At 36.0% G+C, this 23616-nt stretch overlaps 2 protein-coding genes across 3 annotated transcripts; one reads left to right on the forward strand and one right to left on the reverse strand.

Annotated features, from left to right (window-relative positions):
- The first annotated feature begins 14121 nt into the window (after nucleotides 1-14121).
- Nucleotides 14122-19085, forward strand: LOC133782027 (probable disease resistance RPP8-like protein 2). 2 transcript variants are annotated; one of them, XM_062221171.1, is made up of 3 exons: nucleotides 14122-15361; nucleotides 15463-17220; nucleotides 18764-19085. In XM_062221171.1, the coding sequence occupies exons 1-2, from the start codon at nucleotides 14260-14262 to the stop codon at nucleotides 17199-17201; spliced, it is 2841 nt and encodes a 946-aa protein (XP_062077155.1). In that variant the 5' UTR covers nucleotides 14122-14259; the 3' UTR covers nucleotides 17202-17220; nucleotides 18764-19085. The 2 variants fall into 2 exon arrangements, with proteins under 2 accessions (XP_062077155.1, XP_062077156.1); XM_062221172.1 differs by having other exon boundaries at nucleotides 18801-19085.
- Nucleotides 19086-20092: 1007 nt separating this feature from the next.
- Nucleotides 20093-21188, reverse strand: LOC133784948 (uncharacterized). Its single transcript, XM_062224213.1, has 2 exons — nucleotides 20876-21188; nucleotides 20093-20376 (listed from the first exon to the last, which is right to left on the reverse strand). The coding sequence occupies exons 1-2, from the start codon at nucleotides 21186-21188 to the stop codon at nucleotides 20093-20095; spliced, it is 597 nt and encodes a 198-aa protein (XP_062080197.1).
- Nucleotides 21189-23616: the final 2428 nt, after the last annotated feature.

Here is a 23616-nt window from a genome sequence, read left to right on the forward strand (position 1 = left end):
CAATCCATTAGTTCAAATTTTATATCAAAATAAATATTTTTCTTTTATTCTTTTTTATTATTAATAATTAATTTAACTAATATTATTCTTATATAAATATTAACATTAATAAATATAATTAAATAATAATATCATATTGAGTAAAAAATAAAAAATTATTAATTTAGAGTTAACTTAAATGTTACATTATAAAAAACAAACATTACATTTAAAAAAAATAAACAATACATTAAATATAAAAGAAACTAAAAAGTTCAATAATAATTATATGCTAATTTTATAAATGACCAAATTCTTCCCACAAATTGGGGGATGCATTCGACAAGTTGAAAATCAAAATCCAAGCGGTGCTTCCGAACAAGATATTATAAGTTAGTTCTTTACTATTTTTATCTCATACTTATTAAATGTGTTTCCCTAAATATTTGCATGATGACGTAGCGCATTAAAAATGTATGTGAATAGCACGTGACCGATCATTAATAAAGGTCTGGTCGACCTACAACCAGGTTATCATAAGAAACTCTGCAACTCAATAGACGAAGGAGTATGCTGAGCAGTAGGGAAATAAGATAGGCAAAAACATGCGACCAAAGTTGTTCGTTTGATCGAGACAAACACTCCAATACTGTTATAAGTTAGATATTTCAGGGATATTTGCTTATTTAAATGTAAACAATATTATTTAAATTATTATTATTGCTTGTAAACAGGCAAATAAAGGCCGTGAACAAGATCTTGAAGGGAACATTGAAGAAAAAGCTTCAAGCCTGCAAAAGCAAGTGGCCGGAGGAGGAGGTACCCTGCGTATTATGTGAAGCAGTCATCCTAGTGGAAACAGTTGTCCCATCCCACAGAAGGGACACATATGATCCCGCCCATAACCACGCCCTACTCCAGGAATCCTTAGACCTCATTGAAGAGATCCGGGAAGAATCCCAGGTTCAGTTGACGATGTACCAAGGCAAGATTGCTCGACATTTTAACTCTAAAGTTAGGAGCCGACGGTTTGAAACCGATGATCTAGTCCAAAAAGAGTCTTCCCTGCAACCCAAGAACCGAGAGTGGTGGTTCTGGGCCCAAACTGGGAAGGACCATACGAAATCCAACATGAAGTATGTCCGGGAACATATCGCTTAAGGCGACTTGATGGAACAGAGGTCCCAAGGGCCTGGAACGCAGAACATCTTCGTAAATACTATCAATAGTCAGGAGGGCATGTTCCTTGTAACATCCCAAATTTCCTAATAAGGCTTAGTGCCTGGATTAAGGGGCCGGGAGGCAATAATTGAGTTAATATGTGAATTATATTATAATATAATTATGCTTGTATTTTAAAGATATTAAATATGTGCTTGTATGAGTGAGACCACATTATTATGTGGATATATTTGGATTACTCGACGAGAGGCGGTCTCGATGAGCAAGTTAGCGGAAAAGTCACAACGGGGTCTAAATACCCGGTTCGGGGTATTTTAGTAATTTATTACATTATCAGGAATTAGTGGGTAATAGGAATTTATTGGTAATTGTGTGAGAATATCGGGAGTAGCGGGAATTATAGGATCAAATTGTGGATGGCAGGATTTAAAGCAAAGGACAAAATTGCCCTTGTGAATATTTGATGAGTAAGGTAAGGACAAGGGGTAAAATGGTCATTCTTGGGCTGAGATTAGTTTTTAGGTGAGCTGGGATTGCTGAGAAGGTTAAGGAAACTAAAGGAAAGAAATACATCAGCTCTTTCTTTCTCTCTCTCGTACTACACTTCTTCTCTTGGGGCTTTGGTGATTTTGATTATCTTGAAGGATCTTGCTTGGAGGGAAGGCTTGAAACCAGGGGATTGCTGGGAGTTATTGCTACTGGAGTCATATAGTTGAGGCAAGGATTTTGAATTGAGGGATATTATGTTAATTCAGTTGGAATATCTAGAATTATAGAGTTCATGCATGTTTGTTAATTGGGAGATTGGGTTTTGGGATTTTGATGAGTTTAATTTAGTATTTGGTTGGGTTTGATTGCTTGTAAGAGGTATATTGTTTTTGGGGATTTAATTGGAAGGTTGGAATGGAATTTAGTGAGTTTTGGCTGGGTTCGGTTGGAGAAAAACCCAGAAAATTCTAGGTTCGTGGTGATGAGTCGCGGCTCTTTTATGGTAAGCCACGACCTGCGAAAAGGATTTTGAGCCAACAGGGCTCGGATGCATGGGCGGGCCGCGGCGTCTCAGGGGCGCGTCGCGGCGCGCGTTGGTTTCCAGGGAGGCCGAGCCTCTGGAATTAGAGGCGGGTTGCGGCGCGGCTGTGAGGGACCGCGGCTCTTAAGGGGAAAATTGACCTTAATGGGATTTTTAGGTTGGAAACTTAACCGTTTGGGCTCAGGATCGATCCCACTTCCTTGTTAAGTGGAATTCGATGTTCCGGAGGCTAAGAGTTGGTCTGGAAGTTGTTATTTATCTGTTAGTAATGGGAACTTCATTATCGCGGTTGTGACTAGGTTTTCGCTAAGAGCTTGAATCGGAGATCGTACTCGGAGGATTGTCGCTAGTAACCTGCATACGGACCAAAGGTAAGAAAACTGCACCTGTTATGTGAATGCATGATTAGAACATAATGAAGGTGATGAACATGATTATAATTATGTTGTGAATGTCTGATTAGATACGCTGTAACGTGCATAATTATGATTATGCTTATGACTGTTGAGTGAATGTGTTATAATGCATGGTATGACTGTTAGATAAGTATGCTAAATGGAACATGAGACTGTTTGTTATGACTGTGATGCTTAGTTTATAAACTAGGGTATCAATAGGATGGTAAATGAGGATCAACTTATTAGTTGAGAATATGATGGGCTCTGGGAGATTTTCAATGGTTGAAAATCCCAAGGCTTCAACTTATAAGTTGGAGGCACGTGGTGGCTTGACTTATAAGTCAAGGGCATAAGGAACTTAGTTTATAAGCTAAGATTGGCATAATGCGCGTGGAGTGCAGGCCACCATGGCTGGGCCACCCTGGGAGTGCTACATGCACTTGACTGGCTCGGATGCCAACAACTTGAAAGAAAGTGCGACATGCACTTGTGTGACTCTATAGTCTCCAATTGGGTTTGATGGATGCATTGGATTCAGTTATTACTATTTGATGGCTGTTTTATTAACTGAACTGTTGATTATGTTTTCTTGCTGAGTCTTCTGGCTCACAGGTGCTTTGTGGTGCAGGTAAAGGTAAAGAGAAGCTCAACCAGCCATGAGTCAGAGGCCGTTAGCAGTGGTATGTACATATGCAGTCCGCTCGACCACCACGGCCGAGATGCTTAGAGGAACTAGGGTTAAACCTAGCTTTTGCCGCTTAGGACGGCTTAATGTGTAATCTGAGTTTTGTAACAGGCTTTTAAACTAATGTTTTTGGGATCCCATGTAAAGAACTGGTTATTAACTTAATGGAAACGTTTATGAAATGATCAAAAGTTTTTAATACCCAGACCTTAGTGGCTTAATCACATGTTTAGTCCAAATGACTTGTTAGTAAGTCCAGCACTGGTTTCGAAACACACCTGGTAATGGACCCTAATTAGCAGGGCGTTACATTCCTGCTTTTAATTTTTCTTGTAAATAATGTACGCCCTAGGGCGGTTTCTTAGTTAATGAAAATGATGTGAAAAAAACATCATACAGAAATATTGTAAAGAAATGGAAATTTCTGTCCGTCTTCGTAAACAAGTGACCCAAGACTACAGTCTTCGCTCACTTGGGGGGGTATATCCATTTGTACGAACAAGTCCGGGAACAAAAACAAACAAGATGCAAAACGTAAAGTTTAGTCCTAGTTCGGACCGTACAAACTGGGGGTAGCAGAAGCCCAACTCCTAACAAAAGGATGTAAGGCTCAGAGCTAGTCCCTAACCCGGACATACATGATCCGGGGGGTGCGGACCCGATAGGTCGCAAGGCTCAGGCCTGGTCCCTAACCCAGACAGACATGGCCCGGGGGGTACAAACCAAATAGGATGTAAGGCTCAAGCCTAGTCCCAACTCGGACATACATGGTCTGGAAGAATAAAAATCTTGAAAATCGGTCGACCGAATGTGGTCCCAAATAACCAAATACCTTCCCTATAATGGCCCAGGTCGTTGGAACCTGAACACCAGAATTAGGACAAACAAATTTGGTGACAATTGTTAACTCTCTAGTGGCCCAGGCCGTTGGAACCTGAACAGCAGGATTAAAGCCAGTTAATAAGTTAAAATCTAAAGAGATCTCCGATGGTTCAAGCCGTAGGAGCCCGTATTATGAAATTGGGATGAATATTGTTCCCCAGACGTGATAAACGTTTTCTATTTTTCCCAAATGGTCCCGACTGTTGGAACCAGGATCGAACATTCGACTCTTTTAGGCAAGGTGGTAAAACACTTAGTGAGATTTTAACGAATTGAACGAGAAAAACTTATGCAAAAGGAAAAATTAGATACACATAAAAATTGTCTTGGACGCACCCGCGTCCATAAAAGTGTTACAAAAAAAAAAAGAGAAAGAAAAATAAGTAAAAGACCCGGGCTTAGGCTAATCCGTGTCCTAATGCCTCCGGGTTGGACCCATCTGTCTCCTCCTCGGCCAAGGTCTCCGCGTCAACTTTCTCCTTAGCCTCAAACTTGGCTCTCTTCGCGGCGGGATCAGGGTAAAGCAGGAGGTTCATGTTCTTGTCCTGGAGCCAGGCCATATAAATAGCCTTATCGAAGGTGGCCTCCAACAAGGCATCCGCCTGCTCTTTCCCTTGACGGGTCTCCCCGTGCATTTTCACCTCTAGCTGAAGCAGATCGTCCAAGGCCTGGATCCAAGACTCAAGAGCGATGATCTTCTCTCGATCCAAGCGAGACTGGGCTTCGGCTGCCTCTAGGAGAGCCTTAGACGATGCCTCAGAGCCCCGAACACGAGGAAGCTTCGCCTCCAGACTAGCCACCAACTTTTTTTGTTCAACTTCTTTCCGGGACAAAGTTTCTTCAAGTTGGAACCGAGCCCGAGCAGCCTCTTCGCAGTCCGCTTTGGCTTGGGCTACCTCCTTGGCCAAGGCTTCCTTAGTGGCTTCTTGCTGGTTCACAACCCCCTCCAATTCCAGCTGGCCCATCTCCAATTTCATCGCCATCTCGCCCACCAAGTCAGCATTCCGGTGGCCCAATAAAGCATCTTGGAACAAATCAAAGTTAGAAAAAATACGGATTAAAAATACAAAAAGCAAAGGGAGATATGGGCAGATGACATACAATGGTGGCCTGGTGACGGATAGCCTGTGAGATGAGCAGAGCATCCTGGTTAGCCGAGGAGGCGCATCGTTTCAGCTGAAGATTGGACATGGTAGTCCCAACCTGTTCCAGTAGGTCCGCAGTGAATGGGGCTGTGTCCTGCCCTAATTTGGGGCGAAACCCAATCTCGGCTATCGTCAAAGCCCGGTACACCTCCTCCTGATTTCCTCAGCCGTCTTTCCATGTCTGGGACACCATCTTCAACCGCTCCTCCCGCAGGATCATCTCCCCCTCTTCAGGAAGAGCCAGATTGACGGGGAGCATGGGAGCCTCTGAAATATCCTGAGTGGCAAACTGACTTTCCCCGAAAGAATTCTCAGCCAAGGAGGGTCTTTAGTCTTGGCCCTCTTTGCCCGGTTCGCGGACTCACCAGTAGCCGAGTCCGCAACCCTCTTCTCAGACCCCCGACTCACTAGAGGTTCCTGCTCCAGGTCAATGACCAAAGGTCGAGCAGGTTGGGGCAGGACAGCTTTGGTATGAATCGTGGTAGTAGGGGTTGCGGCTGAGGCCTCCCCAACCATATTCGGCTCTGACACCAAGCCCCTAAGAATCGCGGCCAAGACCTTGTTCTTGGGAGCGCCTCTGGCGGCTTTCTTGGCCGATGCCTTGGCCTTGGCCGCCCGAGCCTCAAGGGCCTACTTCATCTTGACCACAGGGGTTAGACATATCGGATCCTTCTGAAATAGACGAACATAAAGAAAGTCAGCAAAGTATACGAGTAAGGATAAGAAGTGATCCAAAAGAAAAACTAGGCTAAGGTCCTCCGAGATGAACCCTTATCTAGAACTCAGGATCGACTCAATTCCTCTACAGCGAAGGAATGAATTTGGTCTCCCATGTCGTCAAGGTCCAGGAAGTTACCATATTGAAAGAACCCGGACGAGTACATGAGAGTCTTCGGATCTACAACGATGGGGGATGAAGGTCTCATTTCTCTAATGACCCCGAACAAGTGGCCTCGACAAACTAGTATATCCTTAATTAAGTCCCCAAAACGGGGAGCATAAGTCAAAAGTAAAGGCGAATTACCTTGCCCCGATACACTAGCCCCGGGAGCCCCCGTGTTCGATTGAGCCTCTTCGAAGAGAGCTTCCAGCTCCTCAGAGGCAGCCCTCTCTGATCGTTGGGCCTGTTTTCTCTTCCTTTTCATCGCATCCGCCCGGGCTGTATCTTCCACATCCTTGATATGGGTGAGGGCTAGTTCCTCCCTCAAAGCCGGATCTTTCTCGCATTGTAGCCCCCGGAGGCTAGGGGTCACAATCATCTGGTTAGTCGCCAACATCCTAACTACTCGCAGGTTGGCGGTGTTTACATAGCCCCTACGTCCAAGTCCTCCGTGCTTAACGTGGCGTAGAACTTCTTCCGGTCAAGGATCGACTGGGTAAGGGGGGGTCTGAGCATAGGGTCCTGTCATCTAGGACTGTAAGTTGAAAGCGGATCACAAAAAGAATGAAAAGAATGAATTAAACTAGGAAAAAAGAGACTACTTACCCACTCGCTGGAAGTCCAGCATCAACGTGGGGTTCTTATCCAAGAGGAACCCAGATGTCATAAACAAATAGTGTCTGACATCCGGGGGATGTTTCCAGGAACTGGTGGGGGCAGGATAATTGCCACGAGGCTTCAGTCTGTAGAAGCCGTCCCGGGTCTTGTCCTTAGCGTTAAGCTGCGGCTCCACTTATAAAAGTACAACACCTCAGCTAGGGTCGGCTCCGGTACCTCCTTCGCCACGTAGAAGATGTGTCATCCGATAAGGAGCCAGTAGGCTTGAGACAAGAGCTGAAACAGCGCGATCCCCACAAACTTGAGGAATTGCACGAAATAGTCGTGGAGCGGGAGAGTGGCTCCCGTGCTGATGTGGCCCATGCTCCAGGCCCCAAATTCACCCACGCTGGTGTGAGCCTTTTCCTCCTTCCTGGCTAGACGGTTATAAAATAGTCCAGGAGTCGACTCTACGCCCAAATGCTTCTCCAGGATATCCAACATCCGGTAGTTCCGGAATAGGTTCTTCTCCCCGTCCATCTCCCACATGTTGCCACTAGGGGGTTTATGTCCTTCCAGGACTAAAGGGGCCGCTTGGACATACTCTTCTGGATGGAGGGTGACGTCGTGACTCATGGCTGATGATCTAGGAACAAAAGGGAACAAAGCAAACAACCAAGCAGTTAGCACCAAAACCCAAAAAGGTTGGTCAAGGTTCGGGGGCTTTCCTACAAACTGCTTGGAAGAGTCCCGTCCGGATCAGATCCGGGATCACCAAGGATCCGCAGAACCCTGATTGGGAACAAATAAGAAGAGTTCTTCTAAAAGCTTTCCCAAGTCGACCTATTACTATTTGTTCAGGGACAACCCGGACCTAAGAGGATTCAGGACAACCCATAAAATTTGTTCTCTTATTCTAAGACACCCAGAGCTACCCTAAACGGTGGCCCCAGCTCTAACAGCCCTATAGCTATAACGACAGTATAACAAAATGATAAGCACGAGAAAACATGAGTAAAAGAGTTGGAAAATTTACGGAAAAGTGCTGATTGTGGAGGACGATGTGTTTCCGGTGACAATGATGGTAGAACCATAGTCTTGAACAAGCGGAGGCGACACAATAGTTTGTCCAACGGTTGGGCCGAAGTCACACTTTCGGGCAAGGGTGCCGAAATCAAACGCGTAGGAAAGAGACGACAGCGAAGGCAGAGTAACTGACGGAGAATTTCATCGGCAAGCTCGGACATAAAAGGGCCTTTCTATGATTCCGTTCGTTTGGAATGCGTAAAATTTTTGAATGAAAATATGGGGGTATTTATAAGGACCGAAAATGTGTTTTTGATCTGACGCTTCAACACGATCCCCCCCCATCGGACGGTCCCGGATCGCGCAGGGGCATTAATTAACCTACTCGAGTATTAGATCGCAATTTCCCAAAGTCACGATCTGCGCTGCCTCGATCCAACGATCCACGGGAAAAGCATCTCAAAGGCCATCCCATCCAACAATCCTCAATGATGCAAGAATATTAAAGGATCCGTTCGTGCAGATGGGACGCTTCAGAATTCGCGCTGATGTTTGACTGCCAACACGGTAACCAAGAGAATGTCCCCTAATCTGTCAGACTCGAGTACCATCGATGCACCAATTGCAGGGGGACACGTGTGTGTATCATGATGAAGCTGAAGGATTAAGGGTCATCTAAACGGCCTTGAAGTAAATGAACCTGGGCTCTGGTAAACAAACCCGAATCCTAGTAAACGGATCGGGCCTTTGGGATTCGATGAGGGACGTTAATACAAATGCTTATTATGCAAGCTCTCGGCAATCAATTCCCCATGGAAGCAGACACGTCTCCTGGGGAATGAACCGGGATGTCGAGAATTGATCCGGGGAAGGAAGCGGAAGCACAAATGAAGGCTTGGGGGGTAAATGTTATCCCCGCTTCTTCCCAACAGTCACGACTCCGCATATTGAGTTCATGGGCCACCCTGAAGGGATTTAAGGCCCAGATCAGGCCCAATAACACATGCAGGAGTAATTCTAAGTGATCCAAGTACCAGTAAAGCCCACACATTGTCCTGGGAGAAAATCCGAGACCATGAAGCTGGCGTGTTTCATCTTCCTAGACCCCTTGTCCGATGTTAACCGCGGTGCGATGAAGAAACTGTTCCCTCAAGTCTACGAATGGATCGGGACGATAGTGTATAATCCCGGATCCTGGTAAACGAACTAAGGTCCTGGTAAATCAAGATGGATGTTAGTAAACGAACCCGGACCAGGCACCCAGGTTGGGCGTGATAAATGGTCCCTGATATCGACTTCACTCTGAGAAACACGGAGTTGTGTCTCCATAACTAACCTGCAGTAAGAGGTTACATACGAAATGTACGCTGTTATTGCAGAATTGTACTGCCACTACTTTGACGGATCCTGTCCCTCAGATCTCCTTCGAAGTCCACGCGAACCAGACTAAAGCTACGTACTATTGTCACTCTTGTAGCGTCGTTACACTCAGGGCGGTTCAATGGGCCCTAATTAGTGCATCTTATTTATTAAAATCCTTTGTATTAAGCCTCCATCAGCGAGCAAATAGTGTTTATACTCTTATTGGGCCCGAATTAATCTGGCCCAAACCCAGAAGCACTCAACTGCCTATAAATATGAACAATTGTGCGCTGGGAAAAGGGATTCAATTTCTCTCTTGTAAACATACACTTTGCTCAAAGTCAGAGAGATCTCATTACTTAAGCTCCTAAAAGCTTTAATACAATCGACTCGTGGACTAAGGCTCTTTAACGCCCCAACCACGTAAAATTCCTAGTGTGATAATCTACGCTCTTCGCTTTCTAAGCTCTCTTTATTCTTATAATTCTAGTTTCTGAAAAACTCGGTAAACAGTATGGTATTGGCTTAAGAGTCAAGAACGGTATTAGCGTGTTTAACGCAAGCCGAAAAGATTAGATCTAATCGACATAAGCATTATCGTCATAAGCATGAAATGCTTGACCGACCTTAAGTTCGATGAACACAAAAGCACTTGTCTAGCCTAATGGCTAGTTACTTAGAGCCAGGGCCAGAAGGGCCAGGTGACTGCATCGTCACATGGCTAAGGGTGTGGAGCCCAAATTAGTGACTCACTCATCTTATTCAAGTTTGTGACTCCATAGTCACTCATCTGGTTTAAGTTAGTGACTCACTCATCTGATTCAAGTTTGTGACTCCATAGTCATTCATCTGGTTTAAGTTAGTGACTTACTCATCAGTCACTCATCTGATTTAAGTTAGTGACTCACTCATCAGTCACTCATCTGATTAGGGCTACATGCCCCAACATGATTATCAGAACTCAAAGTGTTAATCACTCATCTGATTAGGATTGACTTGATAGTCGTCCACACAGGAGGGCATGATCCACCATCATTATCTGGACTTATTTGCATGCATGAATAGGGCTATTATTGCTAGGCATGCCTATTATGATTTAGTAACATGTTATTACTTGTTCATGAGCATATTAAGTTTTCTTGTTGGGCTTCGACTCACGGGAGCTATGTGGTGCAGGTTAAGGCAAAAGAAAGCTGGGCCATCCTTGAGTTAGAGAGCTTAGGTGACGATGTGTACATATGCGGCTGCTCGACCGCCACGACCAAGGGTTTAAAGAGGAACTAGGGTTAAACACTATTTTTCTGCTCAGGTCGACTGGTTGTAAATCTTTTGTTGTAATTAACCTTTAAGTTATATTTTTGGGATCTCAATGTATCCAGTAAACGTTTTAGTGAAACGTTGTATCTTAACCAAAAATTTTAACCCTAAACCACTAATCATACTTAGTTATACGATTATGGCTAAATGACTCGATTAGCGAGTTTAGAACTGTTTAAAATGCACACTGTAACGGTCCCTGGAGATTAGGGCGTTACACTAAGGGTTGCCAAGTTTGAGTGAGGCTGAACACCAAAGGGGAAACTGCTCACCAGCACCACTGATTAATATAGAAGTCTCTGTAAACCCGTGTAACTTCGATTACACTCTTGAATAGTAGCAATGCCCTAGGTGACTTGATGATTATCCTGGTGAGGGATTTACTCTTGGATAAGTAGCAATGCCCTAGGTAACTTGATAGTTACCCTTGATGGGGATATTTATTGGCTATATCTTAGTGTTGAGACTCGGTTCTTCCCTACTGATTAGCAAAATTGTTGGAGGGCGTGATACGTCCGAATTGTTGGAAATTGTCGAGCGTTAGTCTCAAATTATATTGTGATATATTATATTTTCTTGCTGTGGGATTTCCTGAGTGCAGGAATTTATCTGTTTATATGAAATAGTTTGCCATTTGTTATCAGACATAACCATAAGTTTTCCAGGACACTTTTGCGTTCTTAAAATTGATTGCGTAGGGTCCGGATGGATCCGGAACCCTAATTTTGTGAGCTATTGTTATCAGTGGACAATAACTTGGTCGGTGATCACCTGTCTTATTTGCATGCTTTTGTTTTAAAGTTGAATTTACTAAGCGTTTTCGCTTACCTAGTTGTTTCTTGTTGTGGGTAAGAACAATGGTAAAGCATAGCAGTGAGCGATGGAGTTTACTTTCTGGATGTACATGTGAACCGACCTTTTTGGGAAGCTGTTTTGTTTTTAGAAATGTTGTTTTATTTTCATAAACTAGGCTTAGTTTACTCTTCATAAACTATGTTAGTATTAAAAATGAAGTATGGACATACGATTTTAAAAAGTTTTTTTTATACGGGGTTTTGAGACATTTCGTTAAATGAAAACGTTTATATTTTCGCATTATCGTATCTTAAAAATCTAGGATATTACAGTAAATTATTTAGAATTTTTTGAACATTTGCAGGATGCTCTAAATGACAACAATGTACCCAACTATAAAAAAAATTGCCAAAAATATTTTCCAAGCTAAAAATAATAAAGAGGTGCGGTGTATAGGAGAATTCTCCAATATTGTATAATGTGATAATGTTTTATGAAAGAAATCATATGTCAATGTTTGTAAGTTTCTTAGTACTTTTCTTATATCCCTATCACTTTGTTCTGTGGCATGACTATGGTTGAGTTAGTACTTAACCAATGTTTGATTTACTTAATGAAGGTTCTCGGTTACCCTAATAAAACAAATATTTCAACACTAATATAATTTAAAAAAGTAACGAGTAAGACACTCACAAGCGACACCCTCAAAAAAAAAACTCACAAGCTGACGTCACATGATAACGTGCGAATTGCAAAGGTGTGGTGTGAATGTGATAAAAAAAAAAAGTGGTGACTGGTGTGTTGAGGTGAGGATTTCCAAGTCAACAATAATAAAGTAACTTAAAATAATATGTTTTATTGAAAATGACATACATTACTTTGAACTTAAGTGAGTTAGTAAATAAAGTAATTTAAAATAATATTTCACATTATATTGAAAAATGCACCTTATATTAATAAAAAAAAAAAAACGAAGATGCCCAGAAAATTCGTGTACTGCACGCTACTCAAAAACAAATAAATCTCTTTTATATAATAAATGTGTAATAAATGTGTAGATAACGGAAATTTTTGGTTTTAATAGTTTTTTAATTTTTTAAGGTTAACTTTAACGGAATATTCTTATATTTAACAGAATATTCTTATATTTAATGGTAGTTTGTAAATACTTAAACTTAAATAAAATAAAATAAAAAATTAAAAATTAAAATAAAATATTTTTGAGATATTATACAATAATAATTATTTAAAAATAATAAATAATTAAATAAATTAAAATATGATATTTTTGAGATATTTTACAATAATAATTATTTAAAAATAATAAGATCATATGTTTTATAACTTAAATATAATTTAATTAAACTTAAACTTACTTATTAGAATAATATCATATTAAATATATAATATAATTTACTGTGAATTAGTAACAAATTGCTTTTTTAAAAAAATTAACAAGAAAGTTAAATTTAAATTCCATGTATAATATTTAATATTACATTAAACATATAATATATGATCTCTTGTTGTCCCTCCCAAATTCAAAAACTAGAACAAACATAAACTTAAATAAAAATAAATAAATTATTTAATTAAAAAATGATATTTAGTTTGTAAACACTTAAACTTAAATAAAATAAAATAAATAATTAAAAATTAAAATAAGATATTTTTGAGATATTATACAATAATAATTATTTTAAAATAATAAATAATTAAATAAATTAAAATATGATATTTTTGAGATATTTTACAATAATAATTATTTAAAAATAATAAGATCATATGTTTTATAACTTAAATATAATTTAATTAAACTTAAACTATCTTATTAGAATAATATCATATTAAATATATAATATAATTTACTGTGAATTAGCAACAAATTGTTTTTTTAAAAAAAACTAACAAGAAACTTAAATTTAAATTCCACGTATAATATTTAATATTACATTAAACATATAATATATGACCTCTTGTTGTCCCTCCCAATTTCAAAAACTAGAACAAACATAAACTTAAATAAAAATAAATAAATTATTTAATTAAAATATGATATTTATTTGAAATTTATATGACATTAATATAAATTTAATAAAAATAATTAATAAATTCTATAAATAAAACTAAGTAAACGTGCATATTGCACGTTGCTTGTATTTAGTAATAAAATAAGTGTGTAGATAACATAAATTATTGGTTTTAAATGTTTTTATTTTTTTATTGTTTACTTTAATGAAATATTCTTATATTTAACAGAATATTCTTATATTTAACGGTAATTTGTAAATATTTAAACTTAAATAAAATAAAATAAAATAAATAATTAAACAAATTAAAATATGATATTCTTGAGATATTTTACCATGATAATTGTTTTAAAATAATAAACAATTAAACAAATTAAAATATGATATTTTTTAGATATTTTACAATAATAATTATTTAAAAATAATAAAATCATACATTTTATAACTTAAATAAAATTTAATTAAACTTAAACTCACTTATTAGAATAATATCATATTAAACATATAATATAATCTACTGTGAATTGGTAATAAATTTTTTTTTTTAAAAATACTAGCAAGAAACTTAAATTTAAAATCCACATATAATATTTAATATTACATAAAATATATAATATATAATCTATTATTGTCACCCCAAATTAAAAAATTATAACACACATAAATTTAAATCAAAATAAATAAATTATTTAATTAAAATAAAATATTTATTTAAAATTTATATGAAATTAATATAATTTTAATAAAACTGAGCAAATTTGCATATTTGGCATATTTCACGTTGTTGTTTGTATCTAAAAAAAAAACGGTCGGTGGTAAAGTATTCTTCTTCCCCTCATTTTCTCCATAGAAAAAAAATAAGAAAAAAAATGCTCTGGTCTCAGGCACGGCAGTGATGGCGGACGGAGGCTCACCTAAGAAGAGGAAAAAGTAGCAGGCACGGCGGCAGTCATGGCGGACGCAAATATTTCGTTAGTGCTAGAAAGACTGAGAGAGTTGTTCTATGCAAGACCTGTCAAATTATCTGGAATCAAGGGCCGAATCGATGGTATAATGGCGGAGCTTGAGCAGATGCGATGCTTTCTAAAAGATGCAGATGCTTTTGTGAAGCGGAATGGAGATGCAGACGATAAGGTGATGAATGTGGTTTCTAAAACAATGGATACTGTTTTTCTTATAGATTGTGTGCTTTCAAGATTGACGTTTAAACTGCCTTCTTCTTCTTCGAAAAGAAAAGGAGAGAGCTTTATAAAATTACTAATCAAGAGATTTCTGTGGATCTTCAATGGAAGATTTAAGTGTCGCAAATTTAAATTACAACTTGACGAACTCCGTACCAAAGTTGCGCATTTGAGATTGGGTTTACAAGACTTAGGCATAAAAGAATTAAGGGACGAGGGTTTGGTTGGTGAAGGTTTCGGTGTGGAGAAGCACAGGGCAGTGGCCCTGCCGCGATCTGATAATGATTTTGCTGGATTTGACAAGAAATTTGACCACATCGTGACGGATCTGATGAAAGAATCGGATTCTACTCGGGTGGTTTCTATATGTGGATTGGGTGGAATTGGCAAAACTACTCTAGCCAGCGAGATCTATCAGGACTCTCAGATCAAGCGTCACTTCGATTCTTTGGCTTGGGTTACTTTGTCTCAGGATTTTGATACGAAAAACATTCTGCAAAAGCTCTTAATTCAGCTTATTTCAGCCACAAATGAGGAAAGGAAGAAAATTTCAGCAATGGATAGTGAAAAAATTGCAGGCTACCTTTCTACCGAGCTCAAAGGCAAGTCATTTTTGCTTGTTCTTGATGATGTTTGGAGCACAGAGGTATGGGATTGTTTAGTACCTGTCTTCCTTAATGGTAAAACAAGTAACAGTAAGATTTTAATCACCACTCATAACGAAGAGGTAGCACATCAGGCTGCTGTTAATCATGATCTTGTTTGTCTTGATGAAGACGAAAGCTTCAAGTTGCTCCAAAAGATTTTGATCACCAACTGTAACAAAGAGGTAGCACAACTCCAGACTGATGTTAATCATGATGAACTCACAAGTATGTCTCTTATATCTTTCTCTTTTTAGTTTGTATTATTAGATCTGTCTTATACACGCAATAGTACTCACTCACTAACTTCCTGCCCATCTGGGTTGCAGATTCAAAATTAAATGAAAATAGGATCAATTTGGCTAAAAAAATGCTTAAACATTGTTCTGGATTGCCATTATCAATATGTGTCATTGTTGGACTTGTGTCCACAAGAAGCACAACCGATGACTTAAAGAAGCTAAGTGATGTTTTTAAGACGTATCTTGAAAGATATAGAATGGAGGATGAACAAGAAGAATTGAAACATCTAGGTTTGTCATGGCTACTGAATTTGATTTATGATGATTTGCCTTCTTATTTGAAGCCATGCCTTTTGTATTTCTGCCTTTTCCCCAAGGCTTACGAGATAAAGGTAAGCCACCTTTGCCAACTATGGATTGCTGAAGGCTTTGTGTCATCAAGTCCATGGCGAAGGGGAAATTCATTTGAGACCCTGGAAGATGTAGCATATGGATGTTTATGTGAGTTGGTACGCAGGCACTTAGTTCAGGTTGAAGACTCAGGTTCAACTGGAAGAATTAGAACTTGTCGCATCCATGATGTCATACGAGACTTCTGCTTGTCTAAGGCTTCCAATGATAATTTTCTACAATCTGTTGTCTTTTCAAGCGCTGAGAAGAATGTTTTGCAATTCAATCAGTGTCAAAGGCTCGCTGTTAGTGTGGACTGTCATGCTAGTCCGATGACTAGCTTTGGTAACAATAATAATATTTATAGATATGGTCATCTGAGATCTTTTACATGCACAAACTTACTGCCACCACAGCTCAAACAAGTATGGAAGCCCTTAATCGACAACTATCATTTGCTTAGAGTTTTGAAGTTGGAAAATCTCAGGAAACTTGTTCAACTGCCCAAAAGCATTGGAAAGCTCAGGAATTTAAGATTCTTTAGCATAAAGGGCAGTGGTGTTGAACAAATATCGTCTTCAATTGGATATTTGAGATACTTGCAAACTTTAGACTTACGATCAACTTCAAGATTAACCTTACCGAATGTGATATACAAGCTGAAAGAACTTAGACATTTGTATTTACCATGTGAATGCACTGTCAATGCTGATAAATTATTTTTGAATGGTCTTAGCAGCTTGCAAACCCTGAATAATATTTCAGTTGACTGTTGTCTTTGGAACAGTTTGGCATGTCTTACAAATCTTAGAAGGCTTAAAATGTATGTGGACAGAAATTTGGGGGAAAGCTACCAGCCCACAAGAGTTACATTTAATCATCTTGAATTTCTATCTGTGAAGAATTATAATGGTTCAAGCTCAACAAGAGATATAGTACCAATCATATTAAGATATCCTCGAACGTATGAAATTCATGTGGGACTGCCTATAGAAAAGCTACCACAAGATGATCAAATTTCTCCGAACCTTGTCAAATTGACTCTTAAAAATACAAGTTTAATGGTTGATCCAATGGCAATATTGCAAAAGCTACCAAATCTAAGGATCCTTCACCTTGATCACAATGCCTTTTTAGGGTTTGAAATGGTCTGTTCAAAAGGAGGTTTTCGACAACTTGAATCACTTTCCCTTGTGGAGCTCCTTCATTTGGAAAAATTGCGGGTGGAGAACGGGGCTTTTCCTAGTCTTTGCCATTTGAATATTAAATGTTGCCAAAGATTGATGACAATTCCTGATGGTTTGCAACATGTTACTACTCTCAAGGAAATTATGATTCAAAAGATGCCTATGGAGTTCAAAAATAGGGTTGGTGATGGAGGAGAGGATTTCTACAAGGTTAAGCATGTGCCTACCCTTCTATTTATAAATACTTAAATAGAGCCAGATTCACAAGGTATTTTCTAAGTTTCGTGATTTATTTTTTACTTTGTTCGTCTTTGTCATATATTTCAATGATAGTATATAAAAACATGAATTGCTTCAAGTGAAAGAAATAAATAAGCAACATATCGACTTGTTGATTGGGAGAGAAAAAAACTTGTTGTATCATGTTTATTCTAATTAATGATTATCAAATACTTGGCTTAAATAGTTAAAGTTGGCTTAAACTTGTTGTATCATATCGACTTGGCTTAAACTTTTTGTTAAAGTTTTTATTCTATCTAGCATCGAACGGAAATCTTTCAGTCTTGAGAGCATAAACTTTAGAAACAATTGTTTTAGAGAAAATTACAGCTTCATAAATTAGAATTTTCATATAGTTTTCTGATAGGCAATAGTTGTGTCTACTTACGATTGTGCATTTTCTGAAGTTATTATGAAGTATAACTGAAGTGCTTTTCATGACTCATGGAAGTTGAAGAATACTGCTCCTTTATGAAATATTATAGGATAAATAATCATTTGATATCTTGTGTTTTATCTACACATACTTGGTACCTTATATTTTCAATAATGCTCATTCGGTATTCTGTAATTTAAAATCATACATATTTGGTATATTGGACTCAAATTTGATCAATAAAATTTTATTAATGTAACTAAACTGCCCTCAATTACATGAGTTACAAATTCAAATTTAATTATTATTCTGATGATATTTTGGTCATATTTATAAAATTTTATTATTTAAATTTGAGTCCAGGATACAAATATGTACCATTTCAAATTATAGGTACTGGATGAGCTGAAAATATAAGGTATCAAGTTTGTATTTTGATAAAACACAGGGTACTGAATAGTTTTATACACCGAATAGTTTTATACCCAATATTATAATTTTATGCTAATCATTATTTTGAATAACGGTCTAGAAACTCCCTAAGTTTTGGCTAAACTTGATGGTTCATGTTTTTACTATTTATTGTGTTGGAATAGTATTGCTACCGGAGGTGCTTGCTTCTTAACATGAATTTGGTAAAATAATTATGAGATTATATTTGAGTAAATTCTCAATATCAAGAGGCCTCCTTTGTTGCAATTGAGATTTCATTGTTCTTAATAATTAGAGGCTTCATTTGTTACTGTACATTGCATTGTTGTGTGGTTTGAAGTGTGTCAATTGCATGCATTGTTAGGACTGGCAAACAAACCCGGCAGGGAACCGCCTCACCAGGTCAGGTTTGCCCAAAATAATCAGGGCGAAATGCAGGCTGAAAACAGGCGATTTAAAATAAAACATTAAAAATAAATATAAAAGCTGTTAAATAAGTGAAGATCAAACAACATACATACACTTATTCTGTCATCATTTGCACTTTATCAATGCAGTCTTTCTTTCTCGATTCCTGAGGTTAAAGCTATCTTTTTCTATTTTCTTTCTATTTGTTCATATTATGTGTCATTAAAAAAATGACTAGCATGTTTGTTTTGAAAGCTTCAAGCTTTTGTGTTAGTATAATTATTTATTGCTATTCTTTTATACATAATTTTGCTAGATAAAAAGTTGTCAGAACCTGAGCTTGGTGCTTGCAGATGATAGCCGCCATTGTTTCTTTGATTCAATTGCTGCTTCAGCTCTGGAGAATGACTTAAAGACGCAACGGAAGCAATCAAGGAAAAACAAGTATGCTGACTTATATTTGTGGCCAAAATTTCGTAGGATAGTAATTATGGCTTTGTTGAAGCAAAATAACCAAGTTCTTTTATAGACATCATCAAACTGGATGCAACAATTTGGGGCATCGTTACCTAAGAATAAGTATGAAAAACTAAATTCTGACCAAAAGAATGAAAACTAAACCTTTTTGGTGTTTTTTAGTTGAATATCTATACGTGAGTTTTTTTTTTTTATTATTTCTTTTAGATGGTCGAGTTAAAATACTTTTGAAATAATGTTTCATAAAGAAATTAAGTTTATAATACCTCTAAAAATACCATTTCAATAAGGTTCATTATATGGAAATATTATAGGTCTTGTTTTATATAAGGTTCTAAGCTTTTTTGGGGCCTTAGGCAACATTTTAAAATGGGACCTTTGATGAAGAAGAAAAAAAATTATATTTTTAATATTAATATATCATCCAAATTTAAATAAATTTTTTACACTCACCTAATAAAGTCAAATATTCTAAATAAAAGTATTACAAATTTATTATTCAAAGTTGTAGATGAATTTTTCAATAAGCAAATTTTCTTCTCCCAACTTTTCACAACTCCAAGCCATAGAATCTAACAAGAATATCAATTAAAACAAAATGATTAAAAAATAAACAATAATAATTGATTCATTTAAAAATTTATCTTTCTTGCTTTTGGGATGCAAATTTGTTAATCAAATCATTGTATTCGAGTTTATCTAGTAAATTATGCTCAATAGACAACATCGCCAATTTATTCAATCGTTCTTGCAACATAGTTGATCTTAAATAAGACTTTATCAATTTCAATTTTGAAAAACTTTTTTTTACAGAAGCAACTGTATAACAATATTCTATAAGCAATGTATGCATTGGAAATGAATCAATCTTTTTTATGTAATCAAATATTTCAATTGAACTACTATTTTCATTTAGAAATTTTTTTCTCAACACTTTTAATTCCGAAAACAAATCTAAACTATCATTATCAGAAAATTCATTATATTTTAAAACATTTTTGAGATTTAAAGAATGATATTTTAAAGCATCTTCATTCAATGCTTTTAGTTTCTTCAAATTGAATAAAAATCCAAACATGTTTGCATACACTTAAAATTGTTCAAATCTATTTCTAAGTGAACAAATAATTTGATCAATCATGAAAAGAAAATAGTCAATCCAAAATGATTATTCAACAGATTTTACTATATCATCATCATCAATTATTTCATCAAATTGTTTTTTCTTACGAATCACATGTTTTTCACAAAATTTAGGCTCAATTTCTATTTCAATTGCAATTTCTTTAGCTGAAATTATAACAGAAACAAATCCATCTTTCCTATAATTTTCAAAATAAGAAAGAAGGCTATCTAACTGATTTATAGCATTGTCAATATCCATATTTTTACATTGTAAATTTTTACTAATTGAATTGACAACAAACAAAATATCAAACCAAATAGTCATGCCTAACAAAAATTCAAAATTATCTAATTCATAGGTTGCTAGACATTTAACTTCACTCTTTATTTTAGGATCATCACTTGTTTATGCTAGTTCAAGCAAAGCATCTCTTATTTTTGGAGTTAGAAATCTAATTGCCTTAACACTTTCAATACGACTTTCCCAACAACTTTGAGACAATGATTTCACAGTCAAAGCAGATTTATTATTTTTCAATATTGTGCATCGCTTATGTGAAGAAGAGAATAATGAATATATATGTTGTAAAACACCAAAAAAATGATACAGCTTTAACACAAGAATTAGCAACATCATAAAGTACTAAATTAAGATTATGATAACCACAAGATGTATATAATGCTCTAGGATTTAACTCTAATAATCTATTTTGTACACCTTGGTGCTATCCTTTCATGTTAGATCAATTATCATATCATTGTCCTCTTATGTCATTGATGTCAAGTTTCAAATTTTCAATTTTTTTTGTGAGTTCACTAAAAAGACCTTTTCTAGAAGTATCATCAACTTTTAAAAATCCTAAAAAATATTCTTCCACTCTTATTGGACTAGTTGAGATATCTGCACATCTCAATATAAGAGACATTTGTTCTTGATGACTTAAATCAGGAGTACAATCAAGTATAACTGAAAAATATTTTGCTTCTTTAACTTTTTTCAAAATTGCATTTTTCACTTCACTCGCTAATATTTGAATCAACTCATTTTGAATTCTATGTCCTAAATAATGATTATGAATTTCACTATTTTGAATACGTCGAACATGTTCTTGCATAATTGGATCAAATTCAGCAATCATTTGAATTAAACTCAAAAAAATTCCACTGTTCTCTTGGTAGATCTTTTCATTATTTCCTCAAAATGCCAAATTATTCTTAACTAGACTTTTTAAAATAGCAATTATTCTTACTAAAACAGTCCTTCAATGTTCTTTCTCCTTATTAATTCGCTCTTGCAAACTTTTCTCTATTGTTTTATGATTTGCAAGTCTCAATTCTAAGTCAATCCAATCATTCATGTTAACTATATGCTCATTACTTGTTTCATGTGTTTTAAGCCTAGCACCAAGATTTTTCCATTCCTTAATTCCTTCATTGCCTAATTGATTCATATTATTAGTAGAATTAGAATGAAATAATTTGCAACAAAAACAATACACCTTGTCAAAATCCTTAGAATATACCAGCCATCTTGATGGCTATCATGTGTTTCTCCATTCGATAATTTTCTCATGTAATAAAAAGTGGAAAAATACCTAGAATTTTCATCTTTTGGAAAAATTATATCATTTATTCTAATTAGACTTTTTTCTACTAACAAATCTCTTAATTTAGTATCAATAATTTTCCACCTTCCGGGATTATAAATATTATAAGAAACATCACTACTCAAATTATCATGAACATCTTTTCTTTTTATATCAACTTTATTTTCATTAATATTTTCTTGACCATCTTCATTAACAATTACATCATCATTCTCATTCTCTAAGTTCTTTTCTACCATAATTTCCTCATCCTCTAGTGATTTTAAATTATTTTTTTCAATTGTTTTACTACTCAAATTCAATGCATCATTCTTGCTACTTAACATAAATTTATCAAGATCTCCTTTTTGTGATTGAACTAAACTTTCTTTTTTAGTTTATCATATCTTGAAGCATATTTTCGATTAGACATATTTTTTCTGACTCTAAAATTATTACATAGAATAAGCAAACTAGCAAGCAAATCAAAATAATATAACAAGATAGAAGTAACAAAACAAAAATAATAACAATATAAAATATTATAAAAAAATGAGTAAGAATGATATAACCTGGAGACTGGAGATTTTTGCTTTCTAGAAAAATTATGAAGAAAGATTTTGATTCTTGAATCCAAATGCTTAAAGAAAGAATGCATATGAGAAAATTTCACTTTTAGAGAATAAGAGAAATAAAATAGTGTATTATGCAAATTGTAGTAGGAATATATATACACAAAAATTTTAAGGATATATCAATAAAATTAAATCTATCAATTACCAAACCAACGGTATAATTTGAAACGTTAACCTATAGAAAAAAATAACGTTAGAATATATATACTGTCATTACATTGGAAATGAAAAATAAAATAAATTAAAGTCAAAAGAAGTTAACTAGTACCTATTTGTTCTCACTAAACCGTATAACTCATGACTCACCACTTTAAAGTTTAAAAAATATTTAAAAAAAATCTTTAAGAGTTAACTGTGTACAATAAATATCTTAAATTTTGAAATATATTTAATATATTTATATGATGGTATAAAAAAATGGGCCTCCTATAATTTAGGCCTTAGGCAGCTGCTTCACTGGCCTTAAGGTGAGGCCGACTCTAGTTTCGTTGGAACTGCTTGGTAGAGTGACCATAAAAGAAAGAATTGATGACAGGTGGAGAATAGGACAAAAAGGAATAGATACATATTTTATGTAAATTAATTGACAAAAGAGAGTGATAATTTTTTAAATGCTTAAATAAAAATATTATGTTATTTTTTAAATGGGTTTATTTATTCTAAAATGGATCCTTTATTTTGTTGAAATATGGGAGTGGCCTAAGTTTATGAAAATTCTAAGATGTCTTTTGTGATGCGGTAAAAATATCCCTAAATTAACATTTCAAAATAACTTTAATTTTTATGAATTAATCTATTTAACATGATTATTAAATTTTTTATTTTTTTTTGAAAAAGAGAGGAAAACCTAGGGATGAAATTTTTTCCCACGGGGCGGGTTGAGGGTAATTTTCAAACCCTGAATGTTAAATGAGACAGGGACGGAGATAACACTTTCTGCCCCCGACGGGGCCTTGTTTAATTTAATTTATTTATTTTATAATATTTATTTATTTATTTATTTTACATGTTTATTTATATGATTTTATAGCATATTAGTAACTTTTTAAAGATTTTTAATTTTATTTTAAACATATTTAATACTTTGAGTGATTAATATAGTGTAATATATATTAATTTTAGGTAATCTATCTTTTTTTATTTTATTTTTAACCTACGGGGATTCCCTACCCTCGACGGGGAATATGCAGGGATGAGGGTGGGGATGGGGATTAAAATGGTTAACGAGGATGGGGGCAGGGGAGCTCCCCTCGCCAATTACCTGCCCCGTTTCTATCACTAGGAAGATTTAGGGATGAAAATTTTCTCTATGGGGACCTGTCCCGAATGGGGCGGGAATTTGCCGC

This window comes from Humulus lupulus, chromosome 6, assembly GCF_963169125.1.
Source record: "Humulus lupulus chromosome 6, drHumLupu1.1, whole genome shotgun sequence".
Lineage (NCBI taxonomy): Eukaryota > Viridiplantae > Streptophyta > Magnoliopsida > Rosales > Cannabaceae > Humulus > Humulus lupulus.